General features: G+C 42.8%; 1 protein-coding gene across 2 annotated transcripts in view; it reads right to left on the bottom strand.

Moving 5' to 3' along the window:
* LOC111155259 (neuronal cell adhesion molecule) overlaps nucleotides 1-24,812 on the bottom strand; it is a 287,921-nt gene that overhangs the window by 6,708 nt on the left and 256,401 nt on the right. Inside the window, exons 23-30 of one of the 2 annotated variants that reach the window (XM_022515369.1) lie at nucleotides 23,913-24,138; nucleotides 23,415-23,530; nucleotides 21,842-22,046; nucleotides 19,485-19,607; nucleotides 18,468-18,644; nucleotides 17,582-17,617; nucleotides 5,486-5,617; nucleotides 4,659-4,737 (exon numbers count right to left, since the gene is read on the bottom strand). In XM_022515369.1, the coding sequence (XP_022371077.1) occupies nucleotides 4,659-4,737; nucleotides 5,486-5,617; nucleotides 17,582-17,617; nucleotides 18,468-18,644; nucleotides 19,485-19,607; nucleotides 21,842-22,046; nucleotides 23,415-23,530; nucleotides 23,913-24,138 (1,094 nt within the window). The remainder of the gene's footprint in view (nucleotides 1-4,658; nucleotides 4,738-5,485; nucleotides 5,618-17,581; nucleotides 17,618-18,467; nucleotides 18,645-19,484; nucleotides 19,608-21,841; nucleotides 22,047-23,414; nucleotides 23,531-23,912; nucleotides 24,139-24,812) is intronic. The other variant, XM_022515370.1, reaches the window with a different exon arrangement.

Raw genomic sequence — 24,812 nt, 5'->3', positions numbered from 1 at the left:
AGGAAAACTTGGTTTTCTAAGATTGGTTTTTAAAAAGCGGTGCAACGTAATGTCACACTTCTGTTAGAATTGGGTTAAATGGGAAAAAAAACTCACATAAGACACCAGCACAGTGCATGGCATGTGACTTGTGCCCAACAGATAGAAGCACTCATCACTCTACCATCGCACCTCCTCGCACCACCCCAAGTCCCCACCTGAGGGACATTCTTTTTCTCACAAATACTCTGTGTAACACACTTACTTAGAACTTTCCAGAGGTGAGGTCTGGTTATAAGCCTGTGTATTAATGCTTGGCTTTTTTCAACTCAAAGATGAATTTCTTAATGAAATAGTAAACAAACTCGCTTTTGACATTGTGTCAAGGGAAGTCGCTCAGTCAAGTTTCAGTGTGAAAGAGAAGCCTCTCAAGCGAGAGGAATTGAGAAGTTACGGAGGATGACTTAAGAGTCATACACTTACTTAGTTACATGGTATTCAAAGCTTAAAAATATTCAGCCCTACCTTTTACGAGAACGGTTAAGGACAAAGATTCAACAAATTTCGAAATAAGTCATAAAATAGTAATATGGCTCCAAAATATACTTTTTGATCCTCATAGCCATGAATGAAGATGGTTTTGTAGCGTAAAGGAAAGTTCACATCATGGTGTAGAAATAGTCCCTATGCCGCGTCCTCTGGAGGACTTCCCTCATCACCCACCTTCCACCCACCCCATAGACTTTGGCTTCCAGCCTGAGTTGTACCTCTTTCATAGCACTTTTCACACGATGCTGACCATCCGTTTACCTCCCTGTGTCCCTCGCTAGACTATAAACTAGTGAGATAACGTTCTATCATTTTTAAGATCCCCACAGCCTGGCATAAAGTAGGCACTCAATAAATATGGGTTGAATGAATGAATTCATTGTAATATCACATGTAATATCAATATCATGGTGGGCGTTTTTTGAAATTTTTCAGAATTCTAGCAACAGCAAATTTTCATTCCTTGTGAATTTCATGATGTCTGACAAAGCATCGGAGTATAGGTATTTTTTTTCCTTTCCCTTACCCTCAGGATGAATTTTAAGGAGTTCTTTTTTGCAGCAGCCCTTCATTTGGTGTTATGCACACAGGTCGTACTCATTGAACGTCTACTGACCAAAGTCCAGGAGCGACGGACAAATCTGTGATCATTTGGTCTGACTCTCCTGTGGTCACCATCCCACCACCAAACCCACCAAACCCTGCTGTAGTTCGAGTGACCTTCACGACCCAAACACTCCTTCTAAAGGTCCGTCATTATTTATACTGTTCACATACCAGTTTATGTTTGTGAGCAGAATAAATCTAAAGTGACAGCACCTGTGACTCATCTTCACATCATTCAAGCCCAACAAGCGTGGGTTAGCATGCTTGGAACAGGACCATGTTCACTTGAAGGACAAGACTCCTGTGCCCAGACCCTCCACAGATGCTATGGGTTCAAGTACCATGGCCACAGGATTTATGACCTAGGTTCATTCTGGTTTCTAAAGGAATGGATCTAGAGAATAAAAAAAAAAAAAAAAAATACTTACACGGTTGGTTGCATTGTTTCTCTGATTTTTCTATATGCTAGTAAGGGTGCTGATCCTACTGTCTGTATAATTAAGGAAACAAAGAAGACTGCAGGCTTCCACCAGAGGGTCACTGCTTGGGGGTGGGAGTTGGAGGGAGGGCACAAGGTTACAGCTTATGGGAAAAAAAAAATCAAATTTAGCCATTGAAGTTCCATCCTTCTTGGCACTATGAAATGTCCTCTGGCTCAGAGCCAACGGTGTAGAAACTGTTCCATCCTCAAGCTGGAGAATGAGCAAATCATAAACAGAATTGATTTACATTTAGCAACAGTCTCAGTTTTGTCTGTGTTGGTATGTGATCTGCATATTAATTTATTTTCAGAATGAAAGAGAATAAGCATTAATAAATAATACAGAGCTCAAAACTTCTAGAAGGTGCAAAGTAGATAAGGGACCCTGGTGATTTAGGAAGGAGAATGACACTTCAATGTATTATTTTTTTAAAAAAATTTGTTGGAATAAATAGTTGCAACCATTTTCATTCATCGTAACACCTAAGAAACTAAAAACTTTTTGTTTTTGTTTTTGTTTTTAAGTTAGAAAAGAATCCACAGCGGAAAACTTCTGAGGTAGTGTCAAGAAGTGACAAGACGAAGCCACAGCCATAGCAAAGGGTGGTTGGGTATTTGGGAAAGTGATTTCACTTGTGGGATTGACTGTCCTCATGGACTGGCAGCTTCGGTTAAAAAAAAGAATTACTGGGTTGTGTATTAAGTTTTAGACACTGGTCAGAACCTTCCCTTGGTACCTCCCACATCAGTGTAATTGCATGTGTGACAAATATTTCTGTCTTCACACATGAACCAACAGGTCTGTACTTGATAGGCCCAAAGAAAAGTCTTTCTCTCCTGAGGAACTCAAGGCATGAGTTAAAGACAACCGTGTGAAAATGCTTCACAAACATATCACACATGAATGAACACCAAGACAAAGAAATATGGCCAAAGAAATGTAAACATAGTGATAATGAGGCCAGTTGCCAAATCCTTGCCATGTACTGCTCATGTACTGCTCTGGAACCCCGAATTGAATTAAAGGTTGTTAGTAGACATCTTGTGGAGGAGGTTAGAAATCACAGAAACTAGAAGCCTTCAGTGATCATCTAATATTTGAGCAACTGTACTATTTTACAGATGAAAGAGATGGAGACCCCAGACACATTGAGTGCCTTATCTAAAGGATAGGGTTGGGTTGATGGTAAAATGAAGTTTCTAGATTGGGAGCTAGTTCCGGGGCAGCCTTGATTTCCATCACATTTCAACGGAGTAGGCAGCATGGCTGCCCTGAGAATGTCAGGTTATGTCAGACCCTGGTTTCTCACCACCAGAAAAGCAAGCTGACATTTGAGAGGAATGAGGTGAGCAGCACATTGCCGGATTGATTTAAGTGTGATGATGGACAATAGGAATCCATCGCCATGTGAGGAACACAGGAGGCGCCATGCTTTCTTTCTAGTTCATGCCAATACAGGTGTTTTAGGCTACACTAAAGACAACATCGCCATAAAGAAGGGAGTGTTGTGCCTATCTTGGGTAACATTCTAGTCACAGAAACCCTAAGAAGTTATTTAGTCATTATTGCCTCACCTGCGTTACGGGAAGAACAGGTAGAAGAGTGAATTAAACCAGCGAAGACTGCAACTCACCCAGCGTGACACATGGCCTCCCTAGACTGTGGCCATCTGCACACTGCCCTACCATGGCTGAGGAGAGTGGAGGGGAGGGGGTGGCGCAGGAAGCTTCCACAGATTTTGAGTCCCAGAGTCAACATGGGACATCCAGACAACCCTCACTAGACATCTTTCTGTATCATGAGGTAAAGAAATTCTGAGAAGTTTTACAAATCATAATCATCTCTGTTGAAGGTCAGAGTTTCTGAAGGGGTAGGTGCTGAGGCACGAAGCCCAAACACTTGTATCTGCATGGAAACTGATATGACACCGAATGTATCTAAAATATATGGTTTTTCTCAATCAGTTATCATATTTCTTATCCTTGACATTCTTAGCCCCTCATGATATTGATGTGGAAATACCAAAAATGAGCTCCGAGATGGAGAAAAATTAGCACAAATATCTATAAATGTCATCTGGCAATCACAATAAGGAAATATTTTATTTCACCTAAAAGCCTTTTTTTTTCTGCCAAAAAAGACTCAATCTGGGCTCAGGGCATATTTAAAAGACTACATTTTATAATTAAGAGGCTGATAGAAAAAACAAGGAATAAAAGCATTTTACAAATAGAAGTATTCCTTTGGAACAGCCAAATCCCAACTTTTTAAAGAAATAAATATAGAGCTTGTTTCTGATTTTAAACATATCCAAAATAATCAACTCTCTCTTTTTAAAAAGACATATAAATCCTAGGCAAGAATATCTTTATTTAGAGAGTCTCCCTCAGTCTCTCCCCCCTTCTGTTTTCATTACTTAGCACTAGGCTATGTTAAAATTTATCCTTAATGATGGAGCCAAACCAAGAATGTATAATCAAAGTTCTGTGACTTAGCACACTGCCTAGAGGGCTATGGCAGTCTTAACAATTTACAGCTTCTGAAAGAGCCTTGCCATCCTTTCATGATTAATGGATGGGATATATGCATTTCTTTTGGAAAAACAAGCATCAAATCCAGGATTTAAAAGAGTACCACCAATTTTATAAACTCATTACTTAGAGAGTGACAGGTGTAGTTTGCGTCACAGTGCAAGCCATGTAGGGTCTTTATTGTTGTTTTAACTCTTATTATAACACACCAGCTCTTCCTAGGTTGAGCAATACAACAAGACTTCTGGAGAAAGATGGTGGAGCGGACGGCACTCTGGCCCCAAACCTGGGACTAAGATGGAGATTTATTTTTTAGTGAAGAGTGAGGATATTTTCATTGGGGACGTGTAGCCATGTAGACATGGAAGTGTTTCTAAATGGATATTTGAGGAAAATAGGAAATGCCACAGAGCCTGTCCCTGGCCCCATCCTACAAGCGGGAGTTGGCATGAGCGCGCGGTGTGTGTGCGGCGCAGGGCACGTGAGGGGAGGCTGAGAAGCAACAGCTCACCTGTATTCTCCAAAAGTGCCATCGTCTTCCTTCATGGGCTGGATTTCAGGATCAGCATGAGCATCTTCCTTCTCTTTGACTAAAAAATTTCAAAGGGATAATATGACCTATTGATTCCTTGTTTCCTTATTCAAAGTTTTCAAGAGCGCACTCTCTGAAATGTATCGCGGTGGAAAACGATTCTATACCCAGCCGCTGTCCTACCCCAGCAGATGGGTTATGTGGCCCTGCATATACTTGGCTGTTTTAGTCTCTTTGAGACTAAAGGCTTTGGCTCATCTATTTATTACCTATATTCAAGGTTACAAATGGTTTCAGCACATCTCTTCTTTGGCGGATTTTTTTCCCTGGCCACTGAATGGGAAATGGCCATGGAAAGAAAATATAAATTCACTGGATGCACTGAATTGAACAAAACCATTAGCCATAGAGGAAAAGCAATGTTACACATCATGATATCAAGACTCAGCCCTTGCAGTACTTCCTCTAGAAGACTCCACGTGCCTTCACCCTCTGCCTGCTGGTTTTAGGTGTAGCACCTGGGACTTAGGTGGAGCCTAAGCAAGCAGAGTCATTAATATCTTCAAAGAACAGGTTAATTTGCTCCCCCAAATACCTTCTGATCCTTGACAATGTTTACCAAAACATTGTGTACCAAAAAAAAAAAAAAAAAAAGGCATCAAAACTTGTTGGGACAGAAAGCCCAAATTTCTGGCTCTGGGAAAATACGCTTATTGCGATCCGCGTGATCACTCTCATTATTTCTTTATAGTTTTGAATAATTATGCAGCATTATATGGCAATTTTAATCTGTCTTTCTTTCTTACCTGGATATTTCCCACCCTTGTTTCTTCTGATGAAGCAAACAATCAGCAAAATTAAGATCAGGAGAGCGACAGCACACATTAGACCAATGAACCAGCCCTGAGTCGCAATATCCACTTGCCGGCTCGCCATTGCTGGAAAACAAATCGGGGGGCGTCAGGGGCATGGCTTAAAGGGTAGACGAGAACTGTCATAGTCTCTTGCAGTAAAAAATTACCATAGTATATGAGCTTTTATACATTTTACACGTGGCCCCCAATTGAAATCTGCCAGTCATCAGTCAGGAGTTACATAAAAACTTTGAAAAATCTTCATTAATCAAAAAAATTCAAGTAGCGAAATCTGAACGCTAATACCATCAAATGCTAACAAATCCTGCTAAACACTGTGTTCACAGCAATTTTCACTATATATTCTCAATAGAAATATAGTCCCAAGTCAGATTTGAAAGTCCTGTCTACAAATAAACTGTATATTAAGTAAAATGATAAGAATGTAAGACTGATTTGAAACAGAACGGAATGTATACATCTCATGGAGTATTTTTCCTTCAAAGGAACCGCTTTTGGAGGCTAACGTATCATTGCAACGATGTTTCCATTTTTCAAGATGTTTTGGAAATCTTCTTTTAAAACAGAAAACTTTCCACCCAAGAAACCTGTCCACATAAGGTAGCCAGCCTTATTATTTTATATAACATCTCAATTTGCACCTAAATCATGACTTAGATTTGTTATTCATCTCATTTACAAGACTTGGTTCTAAAATATTTTTGGAAATCTCTGAAAAATCCAATTTACCCTCAAAGGATCAATATTCGATATTCAATATTGCTTTGGATCCATTTAAAAGACTTTGAAAGGTATCTTGATCAGCGGAATCATTATTGGGATAAATGACCAGCTTAAAGAGAAAATACTCATTCACATGTATACATAGTCTTTGTCTTCATCTATTCTCTTTGAGTCAATAAACGTGAAGCCCCTTATTCAACTAGTCCCCATATGCAAATCTCCTAAGAAAAACACAGAGTAATTAGCATTTCTGGTATTATTCTAAAGTATCAATCAAATGGGACAAAGTGCAGCATCAATGGCTATTCAGACATGCCCATGAGGATTTGTTTAAATAAATTAGTATGAAACCTTTTTTTTAAAAAAGCCTTTATTTTTTTCTTTTGACCATGATCAGAGTAAAAGGTTTGCTTCTTTAGATTCACAAGCATGTCTATATCATGCTTTTAATTTGACTGAGTTTCTTCTGCGTGCATTTAACACGGTTGGGTTGGCTATATGTGATCTCTGGATGCAGAAACACATGGCTACATAGACCCCAGCTTCCGCCCTCCGTGGCCAATATCGCACTGTGTTGCCTTATTTTCCTCCACACAAAGCAGAGGGAGAAAAGCGAAATGCTTAAAATCAAGCATGAAGAAGGATGTGAAGAATGTGTGTGTGTGCGTTTAAGAAATAACACGAGAAGTGGAAATACATCCTCTGGGTTGTTGATCAAGGGTCAGTAGCCTTGCTCTTGATGGCCACGGGTGCCTCGCTGATTCAAGGGGTTTGAGTTGTATCCTGACGAGATGCCACCAAGGCAGGAGCTCGGGCGGTGCACTCCTGCGCACACATACCCTGAGCATGACAACGATGATGGAGATGGAAGACAGAGATAATGAGAGCTAATGTCCCGAAACTCCTACCGTGTGCCGGGCACTGTGCTGAGGGCAACATCTGATTTAGTCTTCACAGCAATGCTTTGAGGTGGGCAGCAGGAACAAACCCACGCCCCGGGAACAGAAAGAACTTGCCTGATGGCTGGAGTTGGACGGAGTCTGTCCGACTCCCGAGGTACTAGCCATTACGCTCTACCGCTCTCACAGATTCCAGAAAACAAGCCCAGACCTCAGATCTGCAGAAGTCTTTAGGAAAAACAGAAGACTAGAGGGACTCTCCATTCTGAGACAGGCAAAGGATTTGAAAAGTCCATCATTACATACTCCTTGACAATACATTTTTCCCCCTTCAAATTTGTACATGGTCTTTGGTTGTGTGCCCTTTTGCCAAAACTGAACCAGAAAAGCATCGGGGTAAAATAACTTTTCGTAACTTCTCATCCATAGAAGAAGGGACCTAAAGCCCAGAATGACTATGAGAGACTTCAACTCTTCCCAGGACACTCTGAAGCCACCTTAACTGCAGATACACATTCAAACCCAAGTCATGGCCACCATTGTGCCTCACATGCACACGCACGTGCACACACATGTGCACGCAGACACACACGCACACTGAAGCCTGTTGAGGGTTTTTCTTCTTGAATTCGGGTTTCACTGGGTAGGTACTTGTAGGATTGAGTAGCAGAGTTAAAGTGGATTTTCACTTTACTTAAACCTTTACAATAAAATCATGTTCATGTATTTCTTGAGTAATCCATAAAGTGATAAATTAAACAAATAGAAACATATAAAGAATATGAAAAAAGGAAATAAGCCCAAAGAATAAAATCTGCTTTGTTTCCTAGAAGTCAGTTTTAACCAGTGTTCCACCAGCACATTGCTTGCTCTCTACTGGCTAACCTGTGCTCTGTGGTCGTAGGTCTCCGAAGAAATGCTTAGAATAACAGAGCAATGTGGAAGGGACAGAGAGAATAAATGGCTATTGATGAAGAATCCGTTAAATCTAAAAACTTCCTATTGAATCAAAATAGTTATAAATGTATAGAAAGAGCAAAACATTCCCTTGGCCAAAGTTTGGAGCCAGTATTGATTAACACTATTTGCTCCTGGAAGTCATATGTTAACTAAGGATTTAATCAAGACTTACTCTTTTTCATGGTAATATTTATGTGTCAAAGGTGACAGTAACTGGTTGTGGCCTCGTCCTACCTCTCCATTGCTGGCACATAAGAACGGCCTGCCCGTGACGACGGCCCGCCTTGAACCAGCTGCCAGGTGCAGCTGGCATTGTAGGTATAATGACGCTGGAGGACAAAATTTTTCTAAAGGGTTTGCCTTCTGTCCCATAAAAGGACAAAAAAAATGCCACATTTGATGTCATAGATAGAATCCAATTCGAGCTTGAGCTGCTGGCTAGGTGGACACAGGAGCCTTCAGGGGTCCAGAACAGCTGGACAGACACACCGAGTGGCAAACAAAGTGGTCACTCCAGTCTGTTTCTTCCAGGGTGTGGGCTCGGTGACCCTCATCGGGGAAGGGGGGTGTCGTGAGAGCCTCTCCTCCAGTGTTGGAAGGCTGAGCCTCCAACTCCAGCTCCGTCACGTTCCAGCCGGGTGACATGCACTGACCTGATGCCTGGGTAGGAACGAACACTGTCCGCCCCGTAGGATTGTGGTTTGGACCGAACAAGAGCTGCCATTGGAAACCAGTTGCCCAGTCGAGATTCAAGCTGATGAAATGCTAGTGCTGGGACTACTGTCAGCCTGCCAGCTACCAGTGGACACAACGTCTTCCTGAGCTCTTCGTATTTTGGAATGAAAAGCCATCATCGCTAACAAAAAACACCCTGTAATCCTAACTCTGACTTGATAATTCCTCTTCTCAGCCAAACACAGTGTTTTCCTAGAGTTCTGTTGACATGCGGTTGTGAAAACACAAGGAACAAAATTACAGAGGAGTGGTTTTCTCTTTAAACATGATAATTTTCACTCACAAATAGCTTAAAATGTGGTTGGATACGTTACTGAGGATTACCTTTGCTTTCTTGTTTTAAAACCACTGGTGATATAGATCTTCTATACGACGCATGGCTTTTAGTGACTTTGAAAATCATAAGTCTTGTGTCATGAAAGACACACACAAAACGCATTTTGCCTGCAGGTTCTAGAGCAAATGCAGCATCTTCTCAAGAACGCACGGGGTGACAGAACGGAAGTAAAGCAGACGGATGAATCACAGAGTGAGCCTGTGCCACACGCCCTTCTTTAATATGGGGAAGCAGGGATTATTCTCCATCTCGCGAGTTAGTGTGAATATTCTTGCATCTTACATGAACAGTATCTTTATTTTAGAAACTTCAATCACTTGTCGCGTAGTATGATACTGTTCAAAGAACAAAAATTAGGCAGGCAGGCAGATTTGGTGTGGTTACAGGGAGATACGTGCTTTGAACAATTTCTCGTTTATTTAAGTATAATAATCTTTACGTCAGTGGTCTCACCAGACTGGCAGGGTTGTGCCCCATTACAGTCCCTTGTGACATAAAAAATTGTGACTCTATCAAGGAGTCATTCTAGCTTCAAAAGCATCTTGAAAATTATCCTAACTCCAAGAGAAAGTTTACATGGATAAAGGACGTGAAAAATTGAATTACTGAAATAATGTAAGTTAAGAATCATTCTATCTCTGTTTTTGTAATGGTTTTAGTCCATGCCGTGATTAGAAGGTGATCAGCCCGATTCTGTAATCCATTTGATATAAGAGCCAAAGACAATTAAAAACCCCAAGTCCCAACCCAACTGGGCCCCACAGAAAGACCTTCATGGTCCTATCCATAACCCAACTCGACTAGGCCCCTGTCTCCAGCTGGGGCTCTCTCAAACACATCCTCTGAACTCACAAACTCAAACCTTCTATGCTCCAGGCATTGGATGACTCCACTCAAAGAAGCTCTGAGAACCATTTACAATTTCTTTCCTCCACTCTTTTTGTATATGGGAATTTTGCAAAAACAACAAATTTGAATATTTTGAGGAACTGGAAGTCACTTAACATTTCAAGCAAGAAAAAATCTTTATATGCTAAACACAAAATCTAGACTGCTTAGGTTTATCTTTTTAGATGGTTATAAATCTAGCTATGCCAGATCAATCAATTGAAATGAAAATGACATGAAGATGTCCTCAAAGAAAAACTGACTGGATATAGAGATTGCACATTAATTGTAGACATTCTCATTGCATTACATCTTCTTTTTAATGCAAAGGAAACTTCTTTCTCTGCACTTTGCCTTAGATATTATTGTTTCTCTAATGATCTTTATAAAAAGAATTGTTCTACATTAAATAGTTTAAGTGAGCTATGGAAAGAATTGTTTTTTGAGGCTTACAAGATGAATCTTTTGGTAAACTTAAATGCTTTCATTTTTTTTTTTAAGATTTTATTTATTTGACAGAGAGATGAGTATGAGTGGGGGAGGGTCAGAGGGAGAAGCAGACTCCCCCCGAGCAGGGAGCCTGCCATGAGGTTCGATCACAGCAATCATGACCTAACCCGGCTGCAGACACTTAAAGACTGAGCCACCTAGGCGCCCCACTTAAATGTTTTCAAGTTTGTCCAAGTCATAGATACAACCTCTCCCGAGTATTCACTTTCCTAAAGGAAGAGTTACTTCTAAAAATATTTATTTGCATGATAAAGGCCTGAACAGAAAGTTGGACAACATTCAACATGTTGTCACAAACATTCATTGGCCACTCAGTTTATTCCGTGCAGAGCATGCTGCACCGGGGAGGGACCGCGGGTTTTCATCAACCCCTGAAAATCAAAGCTGCCCCACCTCCTGGTGGGCGTGGCCAGGGTATACACTGGTGCCAGACTAGGGAATGCATTAAACATGGAGACGTAATGGATGTTCCCTCCAAGTGTTATTGTTCTGCAATTTCTGATAAAATTCTGTTGGGTAGTACAGGTATAATGACTAGTCAGTTTGATTGTTGCTACCTCAAAGTCCAATTTGAACAGACTGTTCTTCCTTCCTACTTGTACTGACAAACACAATTTTGGCTGCCTTACTCTTGTTTACATGTTGTGAGTATAGAGCAGTTTTAAGTACCATGACATGAAAATAACATATGCACCAGAACATAGTACGCCCTTGTTTTGAATAACAGGAACAAAAGAGACTCTCAGTGATGTATAAAACATATAGTTTGATGGTTCAGTTCACTAGAATTTTTTTAGATAAACAGGATTCATTTAATTGGATCAAGTTATTTTTCAGAATGACCCACAGTAAAGCCTTAAAAATATTATTACTCTTTTAAAATGCAGCCCCCAAATTAACAACCAGGCAATGAAATTGCTTCTTACTGCCAGCCACATCGTATTCAAGATAAAAGCTCACGGGTTCTGGCCCTTTCGACTCCCAGCTGACACCGGCCCTGGTCTCCGCTGCTGTGGCAGTAAGTTTCCCGATCCCAGGATTTACGGCTTAAGATAAACACACGACAGAGGAATAAAACAAACAAGCAATCGATCTGCAGCGTCCAACACATGAATATAAACTAAGAGGAAGTCCTCTGAGATTGTGCAAATAAAACTGAATTAGATTTATTGTCGAAATTTAGGGCTCACTCATATTTCACTTCCGTGCCAGAAAGGGTCATTTATAAAAGCAGCGATAGTACGTGAATGAATAATCAGGAATAATGATGTACGATATCCAGATCGATGAGTTCTGTGCTATGGGTCCCGAATGATGTAAACTGTTGTCCATTAGATACAGTCCTGGGAATCCTGAGCCCTCACTTACCAATGTGGGGCAGGGAGGGGAGTGGCTGAGCAGTGCTGGGGGCAGAGGTAGCAGAATCTTCCTGCAAGGTCAACCCCAATACTAGATAGCTGTTTCTTAGTTCTACTGATCAGCCAAGGGTGGGACTTTAAAGACTTTGTGTTGTGCTACTTGGACCAGTGGCTTCTGACCTGTTGTGAGTCACAGACTTCTCTAAGAGCCTGCCCGTGGGGAGTTCAGGAACTCCTGGGGAGGAACACCTGCTTTCGAGACTGTTGGATGGTTAGAACACACTGGAAGAGAAGCTGCAAAAAGACCTGTCAAATATGCTTATCAGAAACTTGAAAAGAAGAAATCAAAGAAGTGTGACACACCCCAGAGAGTAAGTGATCTTACCTAAGTGTTTATTACAATGTCACATTCTGGAAAATCGTAGTACAACCTAAATGGCTTCTTTAAACACCAAATTATGGACATGATGGGACACCCTATGACTACTACTGAGTAAAGGTGACACCTACAGCCAGTAAAGGACATTACTTGGCTCTCTGAGGCTGACCATTCTCTCAACCTTCTCACTACGGTCTCAACTAAAAGTGACCTACTTACGGATATGTTAACTTGGGTAGTCACAAAAACAAGATCAGTGTATTATCCCAGAGAAATGTCCTCAGATAGTAAATCAGGTGTCCAAGGGCTGACTTAGACTCTAAGATTAAATTCCCAATTATGTTATAGAATTTGGAAGCTAAAGGTCTCTCCTGGAATTAACTTAATGAAATAGAATTTCTTAGGATCAGAAAGAGAGGTACAGACGGTCACCGACTTAACGATCGTTCGACTTTGGATTTTTTGACTTTACAATGGTGTGAAAGCAGGAAGTGTTCAGTAGAAACCACACTGTGAAATCTGGTCTCTTCTGGGGATAGTGGATTTGTGGGATGAGACTCTCACGATGCTGGGTGGGGAGCCAGCCACCGCTCCCCTAAGCCATGTGATCATGAGAACGAACAACCTGTACGCTCACAACCAGCCCGTACCCACACAACATTCTGTTTGCACTTTGAGTGCAGTATTCAATGAATTACATGGGACAATTAACATTTCCTTATCAAATAGGCTTTGTGTTAGATGATTTTGCCCAACTGTAGGCTAATGTAAGTGTTCTGAGGTAGGCTGTAAGGTAGGCTGTAAGGTAGGCTGGGCTAAGCCAGTTTCGGTAAGTTAGATGCACTGAATGCATTTACTACTCGAGTATTTTGACTAATATGGGTTTATGGGGATGTAACCCTATCATAGGTTGAGAAAGTTCTGGGCACCTGGGTGGCTCAGTTAGGCATTTGCCTTCGGCTCAGGTCATGATTCTTGGATCGAGCCCCACATTGGGCTCCCTGCTCAGCGGGGAGTCTGCTTCTCCCTCTCCCTCTGCTGCTCCCCCTGCTCATGCTCGCTTGCTCTCTCAAGTAAATTCTTAAAAAAAAAAAAAAAGTTGAGTGAGTTCTATTAAAGAAATGAAATAATGCACTTGACCTCTGAGATAAAATTCACCATCCTATGTGTACTGTGTAAAGGGTGGGAAACAGCAGAGAGGGAAGCTGGTTATGGAATTATGTAGGGTCCTTGTCTGTGGACCTATTCGATTTTATCATCTGAGGTTTTCCTCTTAAAGGAGTACATAATGAGAGGAATATGATCAGTCAAGAGACAGTAAATACAAACACATACGTAAAACATCAGTGGTAAAGATCCCAGGCAAAACATTCATTTTCTTTTAAGAAATTCTGGAATCACAGAGCTGAGGAATTTGTCTTGGTGTATTGGTGGGAGATGTCAAGGCAGAAGCACAGTGAGATACTTCCAACGGAAGAGCATTTAGCTTATTCTTAAAGCCAGCCAGAGAAGATATCGTATTTTTATCACAGAGAATTCCAGTGTTCCTTGTTTTACCCTCCACTCATCCACTTTCTGGACATGCCAGCCAAGGGACTATGAGTGTCGTTTCTTATTGGGGCTTTCTGCAAAAGCTGCCTCTCATCTCTCTCCTTACCCTAAGTCTTTCTTCGTAGATCCCGTCCGTGTAGCCACCTGCATTTTAGCTTCCTGAACTAAGTTCGTGATCCTATTTCTCCATGTTTGAAACATGCATGGCTCGCCTCTGCCCACAGGTAAACACTCTTTCCTTAGCAAGACATTCATGGACCTTAATGATCATTCACATCTGGCTTCACCTTCCTTTTTGGTCACATCTCTGGGTAAAACTGAAACATCCTGTGGATTTTCAAAGCCCATGCCTTTGCATATGCCTCCTACCAAGAATTTAGGCACATCAGTCCCCTGACTCATCTGTCCAAATTTATCTATCAAGGGCCAGTTCAATATTACTATTTTCGTGATCATTTTGGGCAAAACAAACAGTTCACTCCTCTATGCTTAGATAAAATATTGTTCAAATTACTAGTTTAGCATCTATTTTTACCCTTCTTTTTATTTATGTATTTGAGAGAGAGCAAGAGAGGGTGAGTGGGGGGAGGGGCAGAGCAAGATCAGGGAGCCTGACATGGGTCTCAATCCCACAACCCATGAGATCACAACTTGAGCCGAAACCAAGACTTGGTTGCTCAACCAACTGAGCCATCCAGGTGCCCCTATTTTTACTCTTTATTTTACTCTTTATTTTTAATGTGTTGGTCTCAGCGGTCCCATTTTAAGCATATCAAAGGCAAGGTCTGTCTTACTGTCCTGGTACACAGTGCCTTAACAAAGGCTGGTGCATTTTATGGGGTAGATAGATATTAGCTGTTGAACTGATGGAATTCGTTATAGTCATTTTGTTGCTGTTGTCTGGCCAAACTTAAAACTTGATTTTTGTTTACATCTTCTTCAGCTGTTCCTTGTTTCTTGACTGCATCGGTAGTGGTGGGACGACTCTGGTGTGGTAATTACACCACGGAGACGGTTCTTCATCAGCCCCTCGGTGCCTAGCTCTGCTCTGTCCTTGACCTGTTAGTCTCTCCCAATTCCTGTACCCCAACTGGTCACCTCCCAAGAGTGTTCTGATGGCTGGTCCCAAGTAAAGGCTTGGTTAAATCAGTGTCCCTCCATCAGCAACACTGGCCCAGAACGCAAATCCACTGGCTATGTGTTTTCGGATAATTTCTACAGATGCCTTCACAGGTGGATGCTCTAGAATCCCAGACCCTGAAATTATTTAAAGGGACACAAAAATTGCACAGATGCCCGTAAACAACTACGATTCCTACACAGACACTGAAGTCTTTACCTGAACGAGGACACGGATCCAGATAAGTGATTCCTAAAGATCTCAGGAGTGTGTCCATGCCCAACTAAGGTGTGGCAAGGGAGGGGGTGAGTGTGGCCCAGGATAGCCACTGGATTGTTCTGGATTCTACTTAGTGGTTTAAATGCTCCTTTTACAATTCCATACTTGTAAGTTTGGGTTTCATTAACATCTCTTAAAATCTGTAAGAAAATTTTTAAAAAATGTACACTGGGATGCATCTCTTTCCCCCTCCGATCAGAGGTAACTGAAGCCACAAGGGGCCGATATACCCAGAGCTGAGGATATCACACCTGTTTTTTCTCAGTGAGTCATCTTGGGTTCTTTCATCCTCTTATAAAGAAAAAGTGAAAAACCATAAAAATAGAAAAATTTAGCAGGATCATAGAGAACTTTCCTTTTTCTCCTCTCTCAGGGAGTATCTATAAACTGTATGGAGAAGAAAAAGAAAGAGAATAGAAATCATTCTGTGCTCCAAAAAAGAGATACTTTTAGGGAAAGAAAACCCAGGGTAACAAATTATTTCTTGAGCAGTTAAAAAGTCTTCAGGCATTTGCCCTCACTTTATACAAGCGATGTTCAATGACTAGTGCACTATTAAAAGAAGCAATGTAGAGAATAAGGTTAGGGTTAGGTTTTTAAAAATCACTTAAACCCTACTTCTCTTCTTATCTGAGATGCCCGAATTCAGCGTCAGGGGCTTCATGAACCTTCCGACAGTCCATTTTTGCTTATCTCTATCCTCATAAGAAACTCGCAATCCAATTTAGTAACATTAAATGGTACAACCTAAACTATTTTAATGAGGATTTCTCTTAATTGGTTTTAATTCATTAACATCAGTGGGTAGTTTTTTTTTTTTCCCCCAGTGAATGCATGCCATCTTCTAAGGCGGCAAGTCAGTGGGAAACGCAGGCTCCTTCACGGACCGCCCTCTTACAGCACAATTAATGGGGGCTACTGACTCCGGGCGGAGCCCGGGGGCACGTCCACGGCATGGGCAAGGAGGCCAGGCTTTCTGTGGAATGCTTCAGTGAAAGGTTACCAGGGGAACAGAGCAGGGAATTATTGTAACACAACCAAGGACTTTAATTGAGATCTAATTAAGCCAGGCAAGGCGCACACATGGAAAGGGGAGGCATCGATCTTTCTACAACATTGTGGAAATTGGGAATTTCCACAGCCTCGTTCTCTCAAGTTAAACGTACACAGATCACATTATTAAGATTACTGAACGTGGCTATCGTTCTTCAAAATCTAGCTGACCTACAGCTTATCATTTACCAAAGCTATGGATATAAGCAGATTTCTTTAAAAAATTAGTAAATAAATAAAGATCTGAATTAGACCTCCCCACACAATATCTGAGGAATTTGGCGCAAGACACTTCTTTCTCTTGGTTTTCTTCTTCATGCCTGTTTGTACCCTGTCTGTCAAAGTCCAAGACCACCCCTGGCCAGGGGCACTCCACAGGGAGACAATGAGTGCCCTGTGCTGTGTCTCACAGCTCTTGAGAAAGCTAACAGATGAACCAATAGCCAAGGGCCAAAGATGGAGGGAGATCTTCGGGACTGCCTCAGGGGGAAGACCTATCCCAGGGGATTCAAGCACTGCTCTCCCGACACACCTTCCTCACCCAGCAAGCTGAGAAAAACAAAGGAGAACAAACGTACTACTCCACTATGCCCCAAGGAAAGAGACAGGTGCCCTCATGGTGAAGACAGGATGGATTCACACAACTGGGTAGAACATGTAGGCTGACAGCAAGGCTTGCTGGGAGGGATCCTGGGGTGGGGGTTGTGGGGGAGACTGTGGGTCCCAGGACAGTTAGCGGGCTTCACTAAGCCAAAATGCCGAATGGACAGTGTGGTGTCGCGTCAGCAAAGAGGACACTGTGTCTACAAGAAGCAGGGCTCAATCAGACGAGAAGGGAGAGCTTGGCTGATCCTAGCTCTTACAGGCTGTTGGCAGCGCAGGACACATATTTCTGAACCCTGAGCATGTGGTGTGGCCAGAGAGAGGATCTGTGACACTCCACAGTTTGAGTCCTGTCTCATCCAGCCCCAATCCTGTCATTAAAAGTGAAGATGAGGGTCTGCACCGGGGCTGGGTCTTGTGAAGAAGGGTTAGCAGAATTCAGTGTGTGGCTTTCTCCTTGTGGAAAAGACTAGACATGAATTTTTGAGCCAAGATCTACCAAGATCTTCCCTTCCATTTGGTGTCTGAAAGCTCATTTTGTATCTTTTTTTTTTTAACCCATGCTGCACTTCGCCATGTTTAACATTGCAAATTTCACACATGTATAAAGTCATGCAGATGAATGATTTTACCTTTGCCTGCACCTACATCAGGTGGAGGAATACCAGCTTTAATGAAGGGAAACAGAAATAGGACACTATATAGTTAGATGTAACACACCCATGAGCATGTAAAGCGATATAAAAACACTTATTAAAATGCCAAAGCATGCAAGAAGAATGAAGGGTCAGGTACGGGGACCAAGATACGCTGGTGTCCCCAAGCTTAGACAGCAACCAAATCCACACATGCCTTAAGGTGCATTATTCATATTTTCCTCTTACGGAACAAGGCTTAGGGTATGTCAAACCTATTTTTGGGTAGAAATGTCAATTCCTCATGCTAGGGAAGATAACCAAACACATAACCCTCAAGTAATTCTACGATTTGGTGACATGCAAAATCAGAAAATCTTCTATAACATTTTTGGACATTTTCACTGAACTGAAATTCTTTTCAAAATAATTTTTTTTCAAGTTGAAAAGGAAGTATTAATTCCTTTTCTTGGTACTCTGATGGGATTATTTTGCTTTCCCAGTACCAGACGGCATACCAAAATACAAAGTCCCGTGCTCAAACACAAAGTAAATGCACTATTTTGTAACGGTTTTGTATTCCTCGCTAGAAACCCTCAGCCAGCGTGTAGCCTAGCATACTATCTTCTGGTGACCTAAGACCGGAACCAGAATGACATCTATTTATTTGCATGTGGATGTGCGTGGATGTGTGCATGTGCTTGACTCTATTGATGTCAGGATGGGAGTTTACAAACAAGTGTTTGCATCCGTTGGGTAAGATGGATCTTCTGTGGGAAGAAGGAAAGAGAAGACATACACTCGGGGGAAGGACTCGGGTCGGGGAAGGACTCGGGTCTCGTGACACTTAGAGTTACGTGAATTTTATACATACCCATCTTACCTTCATCCACGTTTGTCACTGCCTCCTCTGTTATTTGACTTCCTGATCCTGCTGCTGTTTGTGCATAGAAATAAAACTTATACCGCGTGCTGAAATTTAAATTTTTTAAAGTCCAGCGCGTCTTGTTGGCAGGAATTTTCAGATCCACCAGCGGTCCCAACTCGTGGGTGCTGTTAACTGGCAACAAGAAGTAAAAGAGAAGTGCATCCCTCATTAATTGCTATAGGAATACTATTTTTTAAAAATTTTTTTGATGGAGATCACAAGTAGGGAGAGAGGCAGGCAGAGAGAGAGAGGAGGAAGCAGGCTCCCCGCTGAGCAGAGAGCCCGGTGAGGGACTCGATCCCAGGACCCTGAGATCACGACCTGAGCTGAAAACAGGGGCTTAACCCACTGAGCCACCCAGGTGCCCCTTCTATAGGAATACTATTATAAATGAATGCGTCAAGCAAAAATGTCGAACTTGGATTACATTCCCTGTATAATCCTCTTCACTCCTTGCCTAACGTAACTGTCATTAGCCGTTTACAACTCCGACATGATCGCAAACAGGCGGAAATAGATTCCCCGCCCGTTTATAAGCGAGGGGAATTTTATGGCTGAATTCCAATAGCATTTCTTTTCTCTGTGTTTTGGCCGGTGGTGTCAGGTACTGATAATCCAAACTTGTCCTCAGAGGACTTGTGCCGAAGGAACCCCTTCCTTCCCTTCCTTCCTTCCCTCCCTCCCTCCCTTTCTTTCTACCATTTTCCTGTTACAGATAACTAATGCCTACCTAATCTAACAATAGCATCCACCCCACGCTCAAAGGTCTGTAGGATTCTACAGCTGCTTGATTTTCAATAGCATGTATGTCTTTAGAAAATATGATGTGAAGTTCCTTCTAGAAACATCACGAGAAGGTATATGCGTATATTCTACAATGCTAAAGAAATAACCAGTTTGTCTTTTAAGAAAACAGCTAAGTTTTTTCCTTTTGAAGCCATATTCCTCCCTTTCCTTCTCCCAATAACTTACTTGGCTGATATTTTAAGGTGTATTCAGTTAAAATGCCATTCGGGCGGCTCGGTGGGTCCCATTCCAGAGTGAGGGAGTCTAGTGTCGGGTTAACAATCTTCAAAGAGGACGGAGCACTGGGAACTTAGAGTGAGAACACAGAGTCAACAAAAGGGTTTTTGGATGTTTCAAAGTGTATTCAGGGGACACGCTGTAACATGTTCGCCTCAGTCACTGAGGTTTTCTGTAACTCACTCTCGCTCCTGATTCAGCCAACACTGCACTACCAGAAACCCACGGCGAGAACCCATCCAGCTATTCTCTCCCTCTTTTTCCTCATCATTTCCATTCAGGCTCATTCAAGTCATCCTCCAAAATACATAAAGACTTTGCCTTTAGATGGATCCAAACCGGTATTTTTAAAGGAGATGGTACTTGTTTCGTGAATGCTGTCTTAATAAAAGCCAACTGGTGACTAAATGAATCTATTCTAACCAGACCTTTGAGTAGACACAGCTGTGTTCTGGGCTATTAAGAACTGTTTTCTCCGACAAACCAGGTGTCTCCAAACAGCCAGAACACCCTGCCTGCTGGGCTCTGGGTGTGAGCCAGCCTGCCCAGGTGCAGAGTGGTTCTTATCCGGAGAGCTGACAGACGCCCAGAATCGCACGAAGACGGACAAAAGCCTGGCGCTGGCAGACTGCTCCCCATCCCCACCGGCTCTGGGGACGACCCGCAGGGTGTCAGGTTCTCTATGGCAAAGGCTGGCAGATGACCAGAGGACACGTGCCCGGTCTTCTTTTATCCACTTCCTCATGAGGACAATGGATGGAGGCAGCTCTCCCTCACACTCCTCTATGCACCCACCCTATTCCCTAGGTCCCTTAATGGCACCCCTGCCTCTCCCATCACTTTAGCCAGAAACCAAGGAGTCAACCCAAACTTCCCCCTCTGCCTCATTTCCTCCATCTCCCGGACACTACATCCTGTCAGTTCTACCTCGTATGTCTCAACCACATCCATTCCTTACTGTCTTCTCTACCACTTCCCCACTTCGGGACCTCGGTGGCCTTTGCCTGGGCCTAGAAGAGTCCTGGCACATAGTTCTCCGCTTCCCCAAGCCCCTCATCTCAGAATCTGATGACAGCCAAAACCCCTCTCCAGAGAAATAAATACATACTGTATATAAAGTTGGGGGTTTGTGGAGCTCCTTAAACCCACTGACTCCCCCCCCCCAGGAGACTACAGTCTTCAGGGGAAGAGCCTCCAGCGTACAGGTTAATGTCCACAGCATGTAAGTCCATCCATGGTATGGGTCCTCCTTCGCCGACCTTCCCCTCTTTCCTCACCGTTCCTGGCTGCACAACTTCCAGTTCCCTGAAGGAGCTATGCTGCTTTGTACCACTGTGACTGCTGGGCACACTACCTCCTCTCTTCTTTATCCTTTAACTCACTGGTCATCTCTACCATGACACCTTCCCTGAACCATCTCAAGGAGTCGTGTGAGGTCTCACTAAGAAAGCCTCAAGAGGAAGAGGTCTTTAACCTCTGAAGGAGCAGTGGCCCAAGGACAAGCAATTGTCATAGGACGGGAGCTAGGACGCAGGATGACCCTCAGAGAATGTTGGTCAGGTGCCAACATCACGAGCCCTTCAAAGGAGCCAGGACCCATTTTGCTGTGAACTACTTGTATCAAAAAGACCTAAGGAATCCACAGAAGTTATTTGCCTCATTTGAAATTATGAGCTTGAAGCAAAATTCAAATGGGTGAATCCTTACCTTTCCTACTCCGCTGTCCCTCTCTCCCTCATCTGCTAGGCTCCCGAGTCCCTGTGCCCAAACTCCTCGTGCCCCACCCCTGCATCGATGGATATTTGATCCTCCCTCCCCCTCCCCTTGCAATGGCCCCTTCTTGCAAAACTTTTCCTTCTCTTCCCAACCCATTTTGTCAAGACTTCCAACCTTCTACCTTGGCTCAACTTCAGCAGCAATGATGAAGGTGCACCGGGAAAGAAAGCTATGACTGACAGGATTATTTGTCTTCCCAGTGTTTTTCTTAGGTTAGCACATCAGTGCTCATGCTTTTCAGATGAAGGAACACGAGGCTTAGAGAAGTTGCAGAACTCCCTTCAGGTCAGAAAGTTAATGACCCAAATAAACATCGAAGTAGCAAGGTTTGGGGCCATCTGACCAAGTGTGTAGAAAAACTTAAGTCAGGAGAGGGGAGCTCGGGGCAGCATTTTGTTTTGTGAAGCCTCCCACGTACCCTCCAGCCACAGATGGGCTGACCTACACCTTTGTGGGGCCCCTTCTGTCAGGCAAAGCCTCTCAGGAGGCGCTGAATGTCCTAGGATCTCAGAGTCACGTCTGCCGCCTACCTCCTTCTGGAGTATTAAAGACTCTGTCAGGGCTGGCCGGGCCCTCCCCTTTCCCGTTGACCACACGGACATTCAGCGTGTAGTGGCTGAAGGGTTCCAGGCCAGGCAGCATGCCGTGAGTCTTGCTTCCCTGGAAAGTGAGGATCTTTTTCTCAAGATGGCGTCTGTTTCTCTTAGACGAACTCTGTGCCTTCCAGTAGTAAATCTGAAAGAGCAGGGGCAAATGTCAGCATGGATAAGGGAACAAATGAGATTCTTCCCACTCACGAAATTCAAGGCTTATGCTGTGCCCTAGGAAAGGTCCTTGGTGCGTGTTAGAAGAAGATTCCTGGCAAAACTGAGAGATTCTGATTATGAGGTGAGACAGTAGAAACCCAAACCTACTGAAGAAAATGGGACTGAGAACACATGAGGTAGCTGGGCTGTAGACCACTGGGTTGGAGGAGTGTGAGGAAAATAAATGGAACAGGATGACATCCACACAGATCTCTCTAGAACATAAGGGAAGGGAAGATGATGGAAGGATTGAAGTGTTTTACTTGTATCAAATATTCTAAAAACAAAATTACTGGCCAGTATTTACATACTTTTCCAGAGCTAATACAGTGTCATGTGCAATAGATCATTTAATTTAATCCTAAAAGCCACGGTGAAGCTTTTATTATTATTATGCCTTTAGCACAGATGAACCCCGGGACCGCTGAGTGCCTTGCCCCCAGCCACTGGACTCCAAAGCTGCGGTGGATCCTCCACTCCAAGTCTAGGGCTTTCTCACTAAGCCAAATGGCATCACTTTGTCAAAAATACATTTTTTTTTTTTTTTTTTGGTATTAAATGGCAGGCACAGGTTTTGGAAAGATGGATAAGCGAAGAGTTGATTAACATTGGCTAAAAATCCAGAACTGCTGCTTAATAAGTCCTCTTAAATTCTTCTTAGAATTTTAAAGAGAAGTCAACAATCCAGCAATGTTAGAGAAAAAAACAGAACGTGGACTATGATGCAGTGCCTAAAGTGATCTCTAGGGGTCAGTGTTAATGAATCAAGCTGTGACTTTCTTCCTGGGTGCAAAACCAGCTCCTGGGCCCAAATCTCTACGCATTAGTCTTTCTGGGCTTCCCAAGAACAAAGATGAGTGATGGTCATAAGAATGACCCTTTTGGGACTATATGAGTTTGATGTATAATCTGTATGATTTTTTTAAAATGCCTATTATTTTCTGAACAATTTTGTGTGTTTAACACACGTGGTCAGTATTGCTTTAAAGCTACAAGCATTTGGTTGTATTTTCATTTCTTAAACACTAGTTTTCCCCATTTTGTGCCTCTGTTATTATTTAGTTGGAAGAATTTTAGGTCACCTGTGGGAAAAAGGGAGAAAACAGGTTTTTTTTTTTGCCCCCACTTGGATGCAGAGAGGTTTTGCCTCTGCTCTGGCTGGGGTTCTTGAGACCTGGCTGGTCCGAGGTAATAAGCCAGATGAATTTTCAAGGCCTATGACCAAGAGAAGTGCATCCAGCATTTGCTGAGGGCCTGTTCCTACAGAAAGAATGCAGAAAAAGCTCCCTTCACTTGCCCGATAGCCTTGCAGGTGTCCTCGGATACTTTTCAGAGGTACGGGGTCCCAGTGGACCTCAGCTAAGGTACTGTTCACCACGTTGACACGCACATTTCCGGGAGCCACCATTGGGACTAGGGAAAAACAGGAAAGGGTGCAGAAGTATCAACGTTATTTTGAATTTCATGCAAAAATGCCACTAACAATTTTGGCTTAAAGTATGACTCAGCTTTATTCTATGGACTACCAAGGATCGAGAGTAGATTTTTTTTGGTATCTGCTCATCTGACTTGGTGAGAATTATGAATCTTTTTCAAAATTATCGACACTCGGCATTCTGAACCTATTTTGTTTTACATAGCAGGCCGTCTGCATGCCAGAACGTTGAGCAAAATAACGGCCGCCTGTGTCCCTCCCAATCTAAGCACCCTCTAGAAATGGCCTTGGCTTGCATCTTGGTAAGTCTGTTTCGCTGGTATCAACGAAAGTATCAGTGAAACAAGATCAAACACTTACGATCTTCTCCAGAATGCCCCATGACTACGGCTGGCTCCGGAGCAAAGCCCACGTCATTCAGAGCCTGCACCTTTATCAGGTACGGAACGAAGGTTGGTGTGCCCGAGACAATGTATTTGGATACGTTTGCCACCACCACAGATGTCCACTCATCGTCGCCATCTTTCTGGCGCCAGCTCACTTTGTACTGAAGGCCTGGCCCATTAGATTCGAAACCATTCAAGGGCTAGAAGAGAAGCCAAATAATCAGAGCTTATAAAACAGATAGACTGAGCAACCTTTTCCTGGAACACCAAATTCAGTTCCCAGACTTAAGGAAAGTGAGCACTGAAATGCTAAAATGCCAGCTATTAACAATGTCCTCCAGGGACCTTTTATCTTTTTTTTTTTTTTTTTTCCATTAGTGATGAGATTCAAAGCTTGTTTGGGATCAACATTTCAAAGGTTGTTAATTTCTATCTTGAAGTTGTAAATACCACATAAGCCTCTCAAACTCGGGCTCCACAGTCAAGGGTGGGTGACTTAAAGCATTTCAGTTACATAGTTTCCTTTATACATTTCTGTTTGTGTGACAGTACATCATTGTCTATTTTGCTCAGAGCCAGAAACTTGTGAACTGCTTCTTTCTTTCTTTTTTTTTTTTTTTTTAAGATTTTATTTATTTATTTGACAGAGATCACAAGCAGGGAGAGAGGCAGGCAGACAGAGAGGAAGGGAAGCAGGCTCCCCGCTGAGCAGAGAACCCGATGCAGGGCTCGATCCCAGGACCCTGAGATGGTGACCTGAGCCAAAGGCAGAGGCTTTAACCCACTGAGCACCCAGGCGCCCCTGCTTCTTTCTTTATTTAAAAAAATAATGGCGCCTGGGTGGCTCAGTGGGTTAAAGCCTCTGCCTTCGGCT

The sequence above is a fragment of the Enhydra lutris genome, unplaced genomic scaffold (assembly GCF_002288905.1).
Source record: "Enhydra lutris kenyoni isolate GAN:26980312 unplaced genomic scaffold, ASM228890v2 scaffoldscaffold40, whole genome shotgun sequence".
Classification (NCBI taxonomy): Eukaryota; Metazoa; Chordata; class Mammalia; order Carnivora; family Mustelidae; genus Enhydra; species Enhydra lutris.
This window is presented reverse-complemented; position numbering and strand designations above follow the sequence as displayed.